Consider the following 16051-nt stretch of genomic DNA (forward strand, 5'->3'; position numbering starts at 1 on the left):
TCCTACACGTATAAAATGTCTTACTTTAAGTGAGCCAGCAGCACTAGTCTAAGTTAATGGTTATCTGGCTAGCCTTACTGACTGTACAGTACTGCATGCCTGAAGTTTCTCATGGGTTTGTTACAGACCGCTGGCGGATACAGGTACAAAGTCCATAAATGCAAGACACGGTTTTGAGAACAAGTTACACTGAATCTCTCAAATGACTCAGCAATTTATCACAACACAATTTGCATGGAAGTAGAAGGCGAGATTAGATACTTCTGCTGCAGTACGTGCTTTGGAAGACTTATGGCTAGGTCTGCCAGCCTTAAGGTATACTTAAGGCTAGGTCCACTAGGCTTAAGGCGAGGCTGACTACTCACCTTGTAGTCAGCTGGCGTGTAGTGAATATAGGGCTGAGAGCGCAAACCACCAGAAACACCAGTGCCTCCTTTGGCAGCACTGACCCAGGAGGTGTCTTCTGCACTGGCAGTTAGATGACCAGCCTTGAAGGAGAGGCCTGAGGTACTGATGGTCAGACTTCTCTCCACAGACCTGAAGTAGTTCAGGATCCCCAGGCATACTCGCTGAAACAAACCAGAGCGACACACAGTTGTTTGCAGTTGGATGACAGTCCTCATTGTAAAAAACCAGCAACTCCGATCCATGCAGATTGAGTGTTTTTTTGTTGTTTGTTTTTACCTTTAGCTCTCGGAGCCTCAGGTGACGTAGGAGAAGAAAGGACAGGTAGGTTCCTCTTGTCACCACATGCTCCTTGTTGGCAATTGTTGTTCCTTCTTCCAATCCTAGCAGCTGCAAGGTGCTCATATAACTATACCTTTTTCCAGACAGAAAAAAAAAAAATGTAATTATGTTTTTCCTACTCAAGGAGATTTCTAAACATTTTTAAAGTAAAGACTTTTGAAATGTCTGTTGTCTAAGAGTCTGCTGCTACCTCTGGGACTCACTGTCATGGAAACCTCCATTTTGGAATAATGAAAAAGAGGATGGCACTACTGCTTCCATCAGAGAAATACTGGCTAATATTTTTCTTCCTTCAGGTTTTATAAAATGCATACGTATATACAAGAAAATTTTTACCCCCTTTCGTTCCTCTTTCTGTAGGATCCTGGGGGCTTACTGGAGCTGGTGTTTTCTACATCCTCCTCACTGTGAGCCACTGCTGTGTGATCATCCTCAGTACTTAGTTCCTAGTTACAACACATATGGTTAAAGACTGCTTTGGTTAAGTATGCTTATGTTTATCACTTCACAGCTTTATGCATAAGATTTATTTTAAAAAAGGAAAGGAACTGCCATACAGGAACAAATTCATAATCCATCCAGCTGTGAAATTATGGTGCCCTAGAAGTGCCCTACTCAATATCTGATTGCTCTCCAGTCCTTGGTGTTTTATCCTTATAAAATCCTTAGGCTGTATGAATGAACTATCCCTATTTTAAAGGCAAGACAGCAGCAAGGGTCAGATCAAGAAACTCTTCCAAAAAAGTTCAGAACATCTGTCTCATCAAAACCTCAGCCCAACTATGGTTAGTTACATGTTTGACCTACTAATCTTCCTGTCTTTTCCCTTCCAGTAAAAAATGATTTCTGGGCTCCAGTAGACAATAGGCTGAGGCTGGGGCAAACTCATAGTGTGGCAACGAAGAAGTAACATCAGACGATGCTGTGGAAAAGTTTTACTGTGATGTGCACAAAACATCTCCACCACAGTCATATACTAAAAACCATAGTTAACATTCTGTAAAATTAAAAACAATCTTTGTTGTTTTCTTTCTCCCTCACTCCTTTCCAGCACACTCAACAATGCAGTATGAACAGTAGCAGAAGGGCAGCAAGGAGGAAAGTATGTATACTTGCCTTGTTATCAACTCCAAGGCTTTCTCACATGAATCAGGAGTTACTCCACCAACAGTGAAATTAAATTGGCGTTAGTACCAGTGTAAATGAGAAGATCGCTATGAGTCACACAATATTTATTAATTATGGAACATTTTGGGTAGTGATTTACTAGGCGTCATCCAATTAATTTTGGCAAACAATCAAGTATACAAGAAAAATTTGTCCTCTTAACCCACTTCTCTATCCCAATTTATTTTACTACTTCATTTGAATTCGGATGGCGTAAGTTGGAATACTTTTCAGTGTGCTAAGGATTTTATAATATTGATTCTGGCACTGTTTTCTTCTGGTTATCAAAAATCATATTAATATTCACAAATATTAATTCACAAATTGGTACTTTTAAAAAGGCACACGTACAAGTAATGCAAATGAACTCCAGACTTGGTTGGCTGTTATATAAATTTGCAAGTTGACATGAGTATGTTACCTCCAAAAATTAATTCAAGGCAAACAAATCATGAGAAACTGTCAAACACTGATACATTTTTTTTTATAATCCCTGCAATGATAGATTATCTGTTAACTGGTTATTCTATTCTTATCTTTCTCCCAGCCATGACCATCCTCATTCATCCTGCTCCTGTTGATTCCAAACAATATCTAATTTCTTAAATTTCAGAAATACTAGGTCTTTTGATCACTATTATTTAAAGTAACGTGAGCTTAAATAGAATTATAATATAGTTTTGTGAATCAAGAGCAGTAGTTTTGCATCTCCATTAAGTATCAGTGTAATTATTTGAACTAAGCAAGAGATGAAGCATGTCCACTTAAAATTTCCACTTTAAAGCGATACAGAAAATGCTGTTTTAAATATGCCAGTGAACTAAGAAGCCTGATGCCATATATTTGGGTAAAAGTTGAATTTTGTTTTTAAAAACAATGGGATCTACGTAGATCTTCCACAAGAAAAGCACTAAGTTTAGCCTTGCTATACCATCATGACCAGGCTGATTTCAAAATTAGGTTTTTAATTAACCTAATGCTACTGAGATCAGTCATGTCCCTTGCAAAAGTACTTTTTCTCAGTCCAGTCATGGAGTCAGTGTACTTGTCAGGAAAGGTACAGTGCAAATTTATTTTTTCCTTTTTTTTTTTAATTAATCATTATTTACTTTGCATTAGTCAACCTATTTTTTTTGTTGTTGTTTGTTTCTTTCTTTTTTTTCCTGAAGTTTCATTACGTAATCAAACATTTCCTGTATCCTGGTTTAAAGTCAGCCTGAGGTAAGAAGAATTGCATGTTTTTACATGTGGGAGCTTTTCCTAACAAAAATATGTGGGTTTATTTTTATACACAGAGTTGGTAGCAGACTTGGAGCAGATTCATCAGCAGGAAGGAGGGAATAAGGAGAGATTAAGTGATGTCTTTCTGCCTCTGCTCCCTTTCCCCTGCTTCTTTATCACCCACTGCCCTGCTTGACCCTGACCACAAGCAGGGGTGCAGGACTTTCCCATTGACACTGGGGCTGCATCCAGGTCTGGTAGCCGAGACTTTTCCTCTTAAACAAACAGTGGAGCAAGGAGATTCTTCAGCCCTTTCTCAATTTTCCCAGGGCCCACTGATGCAGGCAGCCTGACACTGGTATAGTGATCCAAATTAAGTATTCGACTGGAGATGCAGGAACTTCTGATATTTAAAAGTTCTGTATGTAATGCTTTTACTTTTGTTAAAGCTGCAGCTGTGAATGACTTCTGAATCAGAAGGGTGATAAACAGGTAATCAAAGTCCATCAAAGGAATACCTTCTGATTCAGACGATTAGTAACAGTTTGAGTATGCCATATAAGAAATGCCACAAATTTCCCAGATACCAGAGAGGCAGACCCTACTTCTTATTCACTATGCTGTCAGTTAGGCCATTTGTCTTTTTTTTTTTTTCCCCTCCCCAAAACTTGAAGATCTCTCACAACTTCTTTTCTTACAGCTACTGAACCTCCTTAAGGCCATGCCCACAAATTCCACTTCCTCCTTGAAAAGAGGAACTTGTTCTCTTGCAGGTGTGAGAACAGGTCCCTACACAAAGAAGATATCTGCTGTCAGATTCACAGGTGCTCAGCTGCTGGATGGCCTCCAGCAACTACTGCACAGCCCCTAGCAAGCTCCAGGGAAGAGAGGGCATCATGTACGTTGTTTGGACAAGCTACCATACCTTGCAGCTGGGCAGATCTGTCTAGCAAAAAAAAAAAAAAAAAAAGAGATTGAATTTTGGAAAAGCAAGACTTATCAGTTAGAGAAGCCCCCGGTGGAACTGACAAATGCTTGCTAGACATGTTCATTGACTGTTATTCATCTTTTCCTCTTCCAAGTACCTGGTGATGTTCAGTGAAGGCATAGACTTCCTTCCAGATATGATCGTAACTCAGCTGTCCTGAGGCATGAGGAGTGGCAGTGGCAGAACTTGACCACAAAGGATGTTGTTTGAGCACCACTGCTGCATGATTCTGGAGACCCTCCATCACCCTCTCCATGTCCGAGACCTTTAGACATACCACAACAAATACAGAGGAAAGATTCACAAGGAAAACAAGTCAGCATGCCAGAAAGCAAGTCAGCCAATTCAGAGCATCTAGTGAGGGAGCACAGCATTGCCCATTACTGCTTTGCCTTTATTTGAGAAAGTTGTCTGCTGCCCACTTTCTGGAGTGAAAATATAGAAATGCACTTGTCTGTCATCACATACTGAAGGGATGCGCCAGTCAGTAAAGGATACTGAAGCACTTAATTTCTTACTGAGATTTGTGGAGGGATGGGACTCCTGTGTAATTCCTCTCTCTTTTGCTGTTACTCCTCATCCTTAAGGAGGTATATATGTTTATTGACCAAAACCAAAAATACAATATTTGCTGAGCAATCTACTAAGGGAAAAACAAAGAAAATGATTTTATTTTTTTTTCATTGTCCCAGTGAGCTGAAAAGCCATTTTTTTTTCTTTTGTTAGTGGTGATGACAGCTTTTGCCCAAGTTTTCCAGAGAAATTATATGCTGTGGCAAGATCTGAAAGAATGGCTTCTTTGTGAAGTATTTGGCATGGTGAAAGGGTCTGAAAACAGGAGTCATAAAAGAAGGCTTATTTTAGTCCTAAATTAAAAAAAAAAAAAAAAAAAAAAAAAAAACACGTTAAATAAAACTTGTCACAGTGCAAAAGGTAATTGTTGAAAAATATACCTAATCTTGCAGGATTTTTTCATCACTTGTTTCAAATATATAATTTGAAGAACATAGTCATGCCTTAAGCAATGAAATAAGAGGCACTAATCTCACCATCTGATTGCCAGATCAGTTTTGTATTCTGAGATATTTGTACAGACCCAGTCCTATAGTACTAGCTCACCATCTTAAGTGTATTAATTCTTCTCATCCTTTAAGAGGCAGAGAACACCTGTTATACCAGTTTTACAGATGAGGATGCCAGACACATGAAAATGTCACAGGAAAAATGTGATAAGACTTTCCAGTAAGCCCTGCAGTCCCTCCATGCATTTGCAGCAGGTGTGAATGAGCAGAGCTTATTGGGCACACACAAGTCAGACAGGGTACATTCAGTAAATATGATTTAATTAGGACAAATGAATATTATGCTTTACAGTTGAATGTGATTTGCAAGACAATGATGTGAAGTGTGAAGTGTTACAGGTCCCTAAAACCCATTGTGGATGCAAAGCAGGCCTGATCTGTGAATGTGCTTGAGGGCAGGCAGTGTGGATGGAATTGGGCTGGCCTGCAGGATATGTCCAAAATGGCCAGAAATGGCAATATATCACTAGAATCAAGAGAACCTGTGAAGCTCAGATACCTCTCCATGGGTCACAGGCAGTCTGTGTTGTGCCTCACTAAGTTTTAGACTTGTGCCTCACTATAGGAGCATCTCCCTTGCCTTGACCACAGGCCTGAACCTTGGTCAAATGAAAAAAAGAAAAATGAAAATAAAAACAAGCTGTTCTGAGCAATTCCTTTGACACTTTTGACACAAATTCTGAGGCTGACTTGACCTGACTTAGGTGAACTTCAGAGCTTTTGAATATTTATTCAGATGTTCAGGCTGCATTTTGAAACCACTGAACTGAAAAAGAGTGGAAAAGAAATCTCTCTATAGCACCTTAGTAATGCATCTTTAATGAATTTAGGCATATACAGATGATACACAAACCTGAGGCAACCTTTCTCTAGATATTCAATATCCCTGGAAGCATACAATAACTAAATTAAAATAACTTTAAATAAGAAGTTATATTACCTCTACAAATTTTGAATGAAGGTCCATCATCTTATCTGCTTTTTTCCATTGTTTTAGTTTTATCAAAAGCTTTTGCTGCCAGGGATCTACTTTAGGCTTAATCTGTTTGACATAAAAATAACCACATAATTCATGAATATCACCACATGTTTTTGGGATAAGAGGCAATATTTAGTAAGGAAAGTGCAATATATTCACTTTTTATTTTCAACAGACATGAACACGGGCTCTTGACTGTGCAGATATGCTATACTATATATATATGCTATATATATACATATATGCTATACTGAAGTATAGCAGGTACTTAAGACCTGAAGTATTCAAAGAGCATCATTTTATTTGTCAAAAAAAAAAAAAGAATAATTTATTTATTGAAATATATCTTGGTACATCCTGAAGACTCGTTAGGACTTTTTACTAAGACAATTAAAAAAGGAAAGTTCCTCACAATTACCTTTAAAAAGGGAATCCAATTGGCTCTCTTCTTCAAAGCCCTGGCTGGATCTAACATGCCCCATTTATCTGATCTAGAAGCCTCTGTGCCATAAACTGGAAATGTTCTCATTGTCTGCTGTTTGCAGAAGATGCTTCTAAATTTTTTGACAACCTGAAGTATAAAAGGAGATGGCACAGTTATAAATTTCACAAGCAGCATATTAAATTCTGTAAAAAAAAATAATAATGTACATAATCGGCTGAAACAAAATAAATAACTGGAATGGTCAAGAGACAAAGGAGACATTTTGGTTCTGTTTTTTTTTTTTTTTCCTTCTTTCCTTTCCAGCAGGCAAAATGAAACTCCATGATATTAACTCCAGAGCCTCCAAAAAGAAGACTAGGATTTTCAAAAATACTTACTGTCTTCTAGTTCAAGTTTAAAGGTAAATCTATTATCATCAACTCTGGTAGGAATAGCATTGACCAAGAGGAGGTTCTTTGAAAATCCTGTTCAAAAATTAATAAACCACCACTGGCCTACAGTGAAGGTAATTTGCATTATTTCCTAGCCTGTACTTATCTTGGGTAGTTCAGTTATTTCACTGGGGCAAGTCAAATTTGATGGCAGACTTACAGACCAGTTTATTTAACCAAACCTTTGTCCTTTTCATCTGTACCACCGGCTCCACTACAGGCCATGGTTTGTAAGACAAGACGCGTTTTTAAAAGCAACGTTATTTACGTTTCTCAGCTATACATCTCTTCTGAGCCCTGAACACAAAGTGGAGGTTTGGGGTTGGTTTTGGCTAGTAGGTGACAGAACAGGTGAAAACCAGGAGGTTTCCTGCTGATAACCCCTAACTGTGGCAACTTGGCAAAGTCCCGCGTGATGGTGTGTAGAAGCCGACCTCTAGTGGAAGTACCACAACACAATGGCAGGAAAACCCGAGAAAAACACACAAAAGGCACAAGTGAGTGATGGGAGAGCAAAGGTACAGACTCAGAGCAATAACACTGAAAATACAAATTCTGCAGAACTGTCAGAGTTTGCCACAGCTTATTGGGAATGATCCAGGCTTTTCTGCCACTCTGCCACTTCCCGTCAGGAACAAAAGCGACCATAGCCTTATTTTTCCATGACACAAAACACTGACTTGTCATAAATGGAACTTATGGAACTTCCTTCCACACTTTTAAAGACTTTTTTTTTTTCCCCTAAGTATGAAGAAACGCATTTCAGTTACCAGGGAAAAGAGCTCCATCTCATTGGCTGGGTTCTTGAGATCCTCAAGGTTGTAGTCAATACCAAAGTGAGCCATCAGAAGCTGGAGTTGGGGTCTCAGCTCCTCAGTTTCAGTGCTGTGCTGTGGCAAAGTGAATCCAGTGTCCTTGTGGCAGGATTCTGCAAAAAGCCATAATCAGACCAGCTGGAGAACATTGACATTTTAAGCAACATGACTGCATGCAGTACTGTCACTGCCCTTTGCTTTGCATCCACACAATGATGTAATTTCCTTTTTCCAGATTGAAGCAGATATATGCCAGAGAAAGAAGGAGGAAGGGAAAAGCCCACACTCATATGGATTTTTGTTTTTGTTTTGTTTTTAGGAAAGGGCCTTCCACCAGACCCTGAAAGTCTAACAGCTGTTGCAGGTCAGGTCACCTCTATGGTCCTTGGAGGAGTGCCTATCTTCTAGTGGGGAGACGATGCCAACTAACAAATCCTACTGCCTGAACAAAGAGTCACAGCTCAGGGGCGTACAGCATTCTTCTCACACACACACACACCTCCCATATCTTCACATGCCACAAGAACTTCAAGTATGTTACTATTTAGGGTTATCACACCTCCAGTATCTGGTAATGGCATGATGCTGTTATCACAAACTTCTGAAACATGGGTGTGCTAGGGATGGCTGAGCGGCCTGGTATCCATGTTGAAGAGTCTTGTCTGCAGCATAGTACCCATTTTTAGAAGAAATGAAATGTTTTCTCCTCCTTTACCTCGTCTCAAGTTTGCTCGAGGCTTTGGTATTCCTTCACCTTTGATCAGACAAAACTACTGTGTTCCTATACATTTTGTCATCTTTTAATCTTTTTGAGAAGTAAGTTTAACTCTGTCTTTTATGCAGAATCTTACTGTTTGCCCTGTGCCATCACCTTCCTCTTCAGAAAGATTACCACTATTCCAACTGCCTGGTTTCTGTCTCAGGTCAAGCCATCACAAACAGCAGCACTGTACCTGCTACTTCTTTTCCAAAGAATTTTGAAAGTCTGAAAAAATGCCAGCTCATTCTCCTTTACTCAATACTGATGGGTACTGCTGATACACACAATGATTCTAATACGTAAGTTACTGTTTGCTAAAGTTCAGTAAAACTCTTGGGGTTTAGTGGAACTACACGTAATCTAATTTATTATCTCATTGTTTCAGCAATAAAGGGCCATCTGCTCCTCTGTTCCATGCTTTACTTCGTCTTTGTTTTTAATGTCTTGTTTAATCATTCTGTTGTTTCATCTGTGAAGCTCAGATCTAGCTAGGAGATGAATGAAGCTTATGATGGTAATATGATACTGTGCCTCAAATATTAGATAACTAAATACTGAAGATCAAAATGAGCTAGATCACTTCTGAGTTGCTTTTTAAATACCAGTGAGTGTCTGTTTCTCAGCAAAATGAATGGCTCGCATGAACCCTATAACATATTGTAGGTCTTGTGCCCTTCTCTATACATTATTAGCCCACTGTATGTGGGATCATGACTTATCCCTCCCTCCTCTATCACACTTGTGAGAGAAATATGGCCTGTCTGAGGGGCTTCATCAGGGAAGAAGGGTTTTAACTGTCCTCTCCCTGTGCCTTAACACTGGTGGTGCTGCTTTCCTGGTGCAGTGATGCCATGCCATGCCTGGGACCCCTCTGGGGCTAAGGAGAGAAAGAGTGGTGCACCAGCAAGGCCAGTTAGACCAGTCTGAGTTTAGGTAGACAACTAACTAAGAGCTAAAGGCCCTGTATCCTTCCCAGGTAAACGTGCACTCTCCTTAGCACTGTTCTCCATCTCTTCCCTTCCTACACTGTTCTCCACCAAGTGCCACTCACAGGGCAGTGTCATTCTAGGCCAGAGTTGTGGCCTGCTCCCCCTTGCAGGCCCACAGGCACACACCCTGTGGTAGAAGTTTTCAGTGGAGCAAGGGAAGGGGCAGGACAAGACCCAGTCCCCTTTTGTTCCTCCATCCCAGGCAGTCCATTTTTGACTGCAAGGAGGAGGCATACACCCTGCTTCACACCCAGGAGAGAGGCAGGGCCTGTGCTTTTCCAGAGACAGTCCAGAGGAGTCCTGTGGGCTCCTACAGTGCAACACTATTCCCACTGTAAAAGCACAGGTTAAATTATAGGGTTTAAACACTCTGCAACAGGAATGCTGTTGGGCTAAGTACCATTCACGTGGGTAATTCCACATAAGCAACATCACTCCCGTCCTTCAAAAGAAAGGAGAACTTGAAAATAACCACAAGGAGATTTTTCTAGAGATAGTTCAGTATGGGTCTGAGAACAATAGCTCTCTTTTCTTAGTTTCTCCAGAAACTGGCCACCCACTGAAATATTTTAAATAATGTCTTTGCAGAAACTTGGAAGGGTGAGTTTCAGGGTTTGGCATAATCAGGACAACATCCTGGATTCTCCACTGAGCTGATCCCACAAGTATTCTTCTGAACTGCCTGTTTCTGCAGCCCAGTACACAGCGAGGCCAGAACAGCAACCACCATAGACTTAAGGCTCCACACTTTGGAGTTTGGACACCAGATTTCCAGGATTCTTGCTGACTTTAAAAGCCTTGCTCCAAATTTCTCAAGCATATAAACCAAGGACAACATTCAGCATTTCCCACATTCCCACGTTGACCTTTCTTAAAGAACATACATAAACAAATGCATTATCCATAGGACTTTTAAAGGAAAGCTGATCATTTCTCACCATTTCTTAAAACTCTTGAAGAGGAAAATATATTAATATTCAAAATATCTGAATTCTTGTCAAAAGCACTTAATTTGTCCCAGTTGTCTGGGATCACATCAGGACATTTCTCATCAACCACATTCAGTCTACGAGAAGAAGGCAAATGCTGGAGAATCTGGATTTAAAAACATATTTGTTGTTATTCTAAGTCAGTTAGAAGGCATACAACTATTCAATAGCAAATTTAGTAATAAAATAAGACACAAAAGAAAAAAAAAAAAAAACAGTTATCCGTTCTGTATAATTATAGAAGTTCATTCACTGTCAATGACTTTTAGCACTAATAAAATCATTAAAAAACTAGATAAAATAAGGATGTATTCAGATTTGTCTTCAAAAAGCAACACTTAAACAGACTCCTCAAATCTACAAGCAACACTTAAACAAACAGACTCCTCAAATCTACTAACTATTCATCAAGATGACTCAACCGTTTCATAACATTCTGCTCTATCAAAACAGCATCAGAGTAACAATATGGAAAAAAGCCTCTCAAGCTTTCTCCTTCTCATTCTAGATCTCCTTAAATGCAAGGAGTCCAAAGCTGTTTACCCTGCAGCCAGAGAACTCATTATCCCACTTACAACAATGACAAAGCTGAATTTAGGTGTTTTCTTTCCAGCAAAATCAATATGCTAAAAGAACTGAAAGTCATATGTATGCAGTTTGGCTCAGTAAGCTTCAAACCTCTAGATTTCTTTTACATTTAATTTTATCTTCCTGAATTTACTTTCTTACCCAGGATTTGAATGCTGTGTAATTATATTTTTACTGATCAAACTGTTTGCCTTACCTGGAGAAAACGGTGAATGCCCTTCAGAGAGCGTAAGTGGCACACTAACCACTGAGTGTAAATCATCAGATCTTCCTGTGTTACTACATTCACTGGATTTTTCTTTCCTGTCAGGAAATTCTCCCTTGCAGCTGAAAGTCTTGCAGCCCTCTGAACTGCATCATTGTATTCCTCCATGATGTGACTAACTCGCTGCTATTTAGGAATATAGAAGAGACACTATCATTTTTGCACTTGTGCATCATCTCTTAATAGCTAGAAGACCACTGCAATCCCCAAGAAATGTCTGTTTGAGAATAATCTCTAAGGATTATTTCCTTCCTAAATGCTTAAGAATGGTATTTCCAATGAGGAAAAGTGAATTTCAGTCTAAATAGTAAATCTCTCTAAGCAGCTAATACTTGACCATAAGCAGACAGCTCAAAGTATACTAAGTCATGAAAGTGTGAATGCAGACATTAATAATAATGTTGAAGAACATGTAAGGATCCTTTCACGCGTTTTCTCCATTTAAATAGGCCAGACTCTTCAAGTAGCACCAGAAAAGGTGAGACTTATCACATACAAATGCCCCACTCACTCAATGTGTTCCTTTAAAAGACTAAGCAAAAGTGCAATTTTTTAAAAGCACACCTTGCTGATGTTGTTAGAGAGCTTCCCATTAGGGAACAGCTCGTCTAGATGCTCATCCATGCTGGTCAGAGGCAGTCTGGAACTGGCCAAGAACTTGAAATGCACTTTTAACATTTTCTACTCAGCATTTTCCTTTTTATCAATTAATGGCAGAATGAGATGCTTAAGTAGTGTTAACAGCAAGGGATCTGGATAAGCATGCACATAGTTTGCCACTTTCTCTGCCTGCACCAAAGCATCAGTTTTCTCTTTCCTGGCCCTCAGCTCATACATTTCCCAAATAGTTCTGTTGCAGTTCTGTTTCTTGTCATTAAGCTCATGTGGGAAAGTGGTGGATCTCTTTACCGTCTTCATTACCAAGCTCCACCACCATGATTCCCAGCAGTCACAACCTCCAAAAAATTCCAACCACCCAAGGAGCAAAAGATTTACTGAGAATACTGGCACGACCATGCTCAGCAGAAAATAGAGTTGTTGACAACACAGATGATTTAATAGAAGATTCCATCAACAAGTATGAATTATAACTATAAAGAAGAATAGTCACATATTGGCAAAGCAGTTATTTAAGATATTTTGCTTGACATTTATTTGTGTCTGAAGAGGAAAAAAAACATTTTCACCTGTAAGAGAACTCAGTTTATTTGCAGCAAAAATTGCTTCTCCTGGAAAATTGAAAATATTGAACTGAGAAAAATAACTGCTATTAAAGTAAATGACAGTAAAAGCACAGATAAAAAGTAAAAACCCTCAGCCTTCCTAAACTGGACTTGAGATGTTGCTTGGCTACAAGTGCTTATATTTTTCGATAAACCATAACAACTGTAGTTAAATGGGGTTAAATGCCTATTACATACATAATATCCGTATTATGTACTAGCAGGTAGAAGACAGGGATGTGATACTCCAGGCAAGTATTGCATTTCTTGAAACCTAATAACTGGATTATATTAGAGGTCTTTTCCAACTTAAATGATTCTATGATTCTACATAAACCATATAAACAGATGCTACCGTAACAGATACCAAAATCTAAATATTAAAAAGTTTTATAAATTACCCTTAACGTTAATATTTTTTTAATTTGGATTAAAAAAAAAAAAAAAAAAAGCCATTGCCAACAATGAAAAACACTGTTTTGCATCTACTAAATGTGCTAGAACCTACTTTTTGGACCCTACCTGATAGAGAGGATAAAGCTTCTCGATAACACTGCTGTGAGTACAAAATCTCTTCCATCTAAGCATGTGCAAATATTTACTCTGGACTAGCTGAGTGATTCTGTCTGTAAAAAACTTGAATAAAATCAAAAACAACCAACACATCACACATTAGTAAACAACAGCATTTTAACACGATAGGAAACTGAAGCAGTATATAGATCATCATGAGCATCAGGCAACAACATGAAAATAATAAGTCATCAAAGACCCCTGTGCTCTTATTACTACTACTACTAATATAAACATTCTATACATTAATATTATGTTGGGTACTTAAGTTGTCTCAGTGGAAAAAAACAACAACAAAACAACAACACTATTATTCTGGGAATGAAAAAAAAAAACACTTAGTACAAGGAAAATGGCAGAATTCCATCCACTGGGCCTAGAAATTTGAGCTCCATTTTAAAATGAGAATAAAAATATCCCACAATGCAGATATAATAGAACAGAGCAAAAGCAGCATGGAAATACATGAACATTGTTCCAGCCCATCTGATCTGGCTGAGATTCGCATTCTTCAAACAGACAGAATAGGATTTTTTCACAACAGGCAAGGAAATGTTTTAAACTGCAAGCACTAATGCTTTCATGCCTGTTTTCAGGAAGGAGTTGCATGCCATTCTTATTTTAAAAACACAGTGCAACCTGCTGGACTAGAAGAAACCTCCTGGAGCTTTGCAGCAAGCAGAAATCCTACCTGGTGCAGCAGCAGAGGCAAGCTTGCTGCTGTGTACTCCCTTCTCCAGCAGCTCTCTAACTCCCTCTGCATGACATCAGCCTGAATAACAAGGGGTTTTGCCTCTGTCACCTGCAAACAGCATATTTTGGATATATCTCCTGAGTGGTGAATATAGAAAAATACTTAGGCTTTGAATTTATTTGGGAGCTGTGACAAAGAAATATTACAGGCCCAGACTGTTTTTCATTCCACAAAACATATGACTTTTTCTGAATTTAATTTTCACTTTTGACTTGGTAAAGAACAAAGACCTATTTTAAGCTAGTGTATGCTTTACCTACCTACCTGTAAGACTTTTTTCAGTATTATCTCCCTTTCTTTTCTGAAATAAGTTACATCCTTTGGAACTGGAACAGAGCTGCAGAGCAAAAGAAAAAGTTCAGCAGAATGTTACATACAAGCCTGTAGAGTGCAAACATTGGTAAGGCCCAGCACAACTCAAATGGTAAGGTCAGCAGTAAACAAGTTTAATGGTATAAAAACCTATAGTAAAGCAGCATGATTTATTTAATTAGAAGACATTTTTGGCACACTAATTTCTTCCACCTCCATTTTAGTCAAAGTCTTTAAAAATTCCATCTGGATTCTTGTCAATTCTATGGGCACATATGACAGCCCAGAATTATGCAGCAGAGTTCCTTGACAATCATCTTTCATAATTAACCAGCTTCCTTCCTAAAATGCCTGCATCACAAGGGGCTGAGAAAAGTTCTGGATGAGAACTGTTTTTTAATTTGCATGCATCAATAGATTGGAGCAAGCATATGCAGCAAAATTTTTATTTAACTGAATAAAAATGATGTTTTTAAATTAAAAACATAGGTGAAACCTGGACCATTAGAAAACTGCTTCTGAATCTTGGCCAAAAGTAATATATGGGAAATGCCACTGGAACACTTCAGAACCCTAGTGAGGTTAGACTGGGGTGGATTTTGTGATCATCTAGCACTCCAACTAAGGCAAGAAAAGTAAATTTTTGCTTTCAAATATTTATCTATCTTGTTCTTAAAGGCCTCTAATCATGAATGGTCAGCAACATCCTCAACTAGACATCAATGTTTAATTAACACTGTATTTGGAAAGTTTGAATTTTAGCCCGTGTTTTTCTGCCCTATTCATAAATGAAAACAGAAACGTATTCCCCCGTCTTAACAGTAATCTCCCATGTGTCTGAAGATTTATAATTCAGACTGGAGTGGAGACAGTAGTCCATCTGCTTTCCTTTTTGTCTCAAGCGTCGTAGTCAAGATTGCTTGATGTCTGTTTTCCTTCAAATATTCTCCAGGTGGCCTACAGCTTTCCTGAAGCCAAACCTGGGTGCATTGTCACAGTTTATATCTCATTGTGGCTGAGGAAAGTAAGAGCAGCTGTCTTACTTGTGACCATTCTGTTTAGACATCCCAGCATTATGTTTAAAGCTACTTCCTCTTCACCACAAGAAAGAAATACTTAACATGCTAGGCAGATTTAAAATTTTGTTTGCAATACATGACATGAAATGGGATTTAGTTTATGCTTTCACATTCTCTTCCATTTTAACTGTAATGGTGGGGTGGACACACAATGAAAAACCTGCTATTCCTGGTTCCCATGTATACACTGGAGTCACTAAATTGAACGTTTAGACACATGAAATCTGTATTATTAGAAAAAATATGAATAGAATAAAAGGAAAAAAAGAGAGATACAATGCCTTGTTATAATCTCACTCTCTCCTACATGCCTCACAAGTTATTGTTACCTGTATGCTCTGCTTGGTGTTCCCTGGAGTACCCCGTTGTCTTCTATTTGTGCCTTCAGCTCTGCCAGCTGTCCTGCTAGTTCTCTTTCCAGCTGCTGGACCTTCTCAGTAGAAGAGATCTTGTATACTTCATCCATTTTGTGTATTTCCATTTGGCAGACCAAAAGACAAAGCAGTCAAGAAGAGGAAGCTCCTTTCTGAAGAACAAATCACCTGTGAAATCTGGACCTGGAGAAATGTCTATGTAAATAGCATAAATTCCCACTCCTATATATTGCGTATATAAAAATACATAAATAGATATATAAGCAGTAT

General features: G+C 38.7%; 1 protein-coding gene across 10 annotated transcripts in view; it reads right to left on the reverse strand.

Annotated features, from left to right (window-relative positions):
• LOC118165223 overlaps positions 1-16051 on the reverse strand; it is an 88295-nt gene that overhangs the window by 68527 nt on the left and 3717 nt on the right. For 9 of the 10 annotated variants that reach the window (XM_035323179.1, XM_035323178.1, XM_035323174.1 and 6 more), the window contains exons 2-14: positions 15737-15964; positions 14281-14353; positions 13954-14064; positions 13212-13325; positions 11398-11592; positions 10611-10719; positions 7831-7988; positions 6603-6755; positions 6146-6247; positions 4221-4388; positions 1084-1193; positions 685-820; positions 366-569 (exon numbers count right to left, since the gene is read on the reverse strand). In XM_035323179.1, coding sequence (XP_035179070.1) covers positions 366-569; positions 685-820; positions 1084-1193; positions 4221-4388; positions 6146-6247; positions 6603-6755; positions 7831-7988; positions 10611-10719; positions 11398-11592; positions 13212-13325; positions 13954-14064; positions 14281-14353; positions 15737-15888 — 1785 coding nt within the window. In that variant the 5' untranslated portion in view covers positions 15889-15964. The remainder of the gene's footprint in view (positions 1-365; positions 570-684; positions 821-1083; positions 1194-4220; positions 4389-6145; positions 6248-6602; positions 6756-7830; positions 7989-10610; positions 10720-11397; positions 11593-13211; positions 13326-13953; positions 14065-14280; positions 14354-15736; positions 15965-16051) is intronic. The other variant, XM_035323176.1, reaches the window with a different exon arrangement.

Source organism: Oxyura jamaicensis, chromosome 3 (genome assembly GCF_011077185.1).
Source record: "Oxyura jamaicensis isolate SHBP4307 breed ruddy duck chromosome 3, BPBGC_Ojam_1.0, whole genome shotgun sequence".
NCBI lineage: Eukaryota > Metazoa > Chordata > Aves > Anseriformes > Anatidae > Oxyura > Oxyura jamaicensis.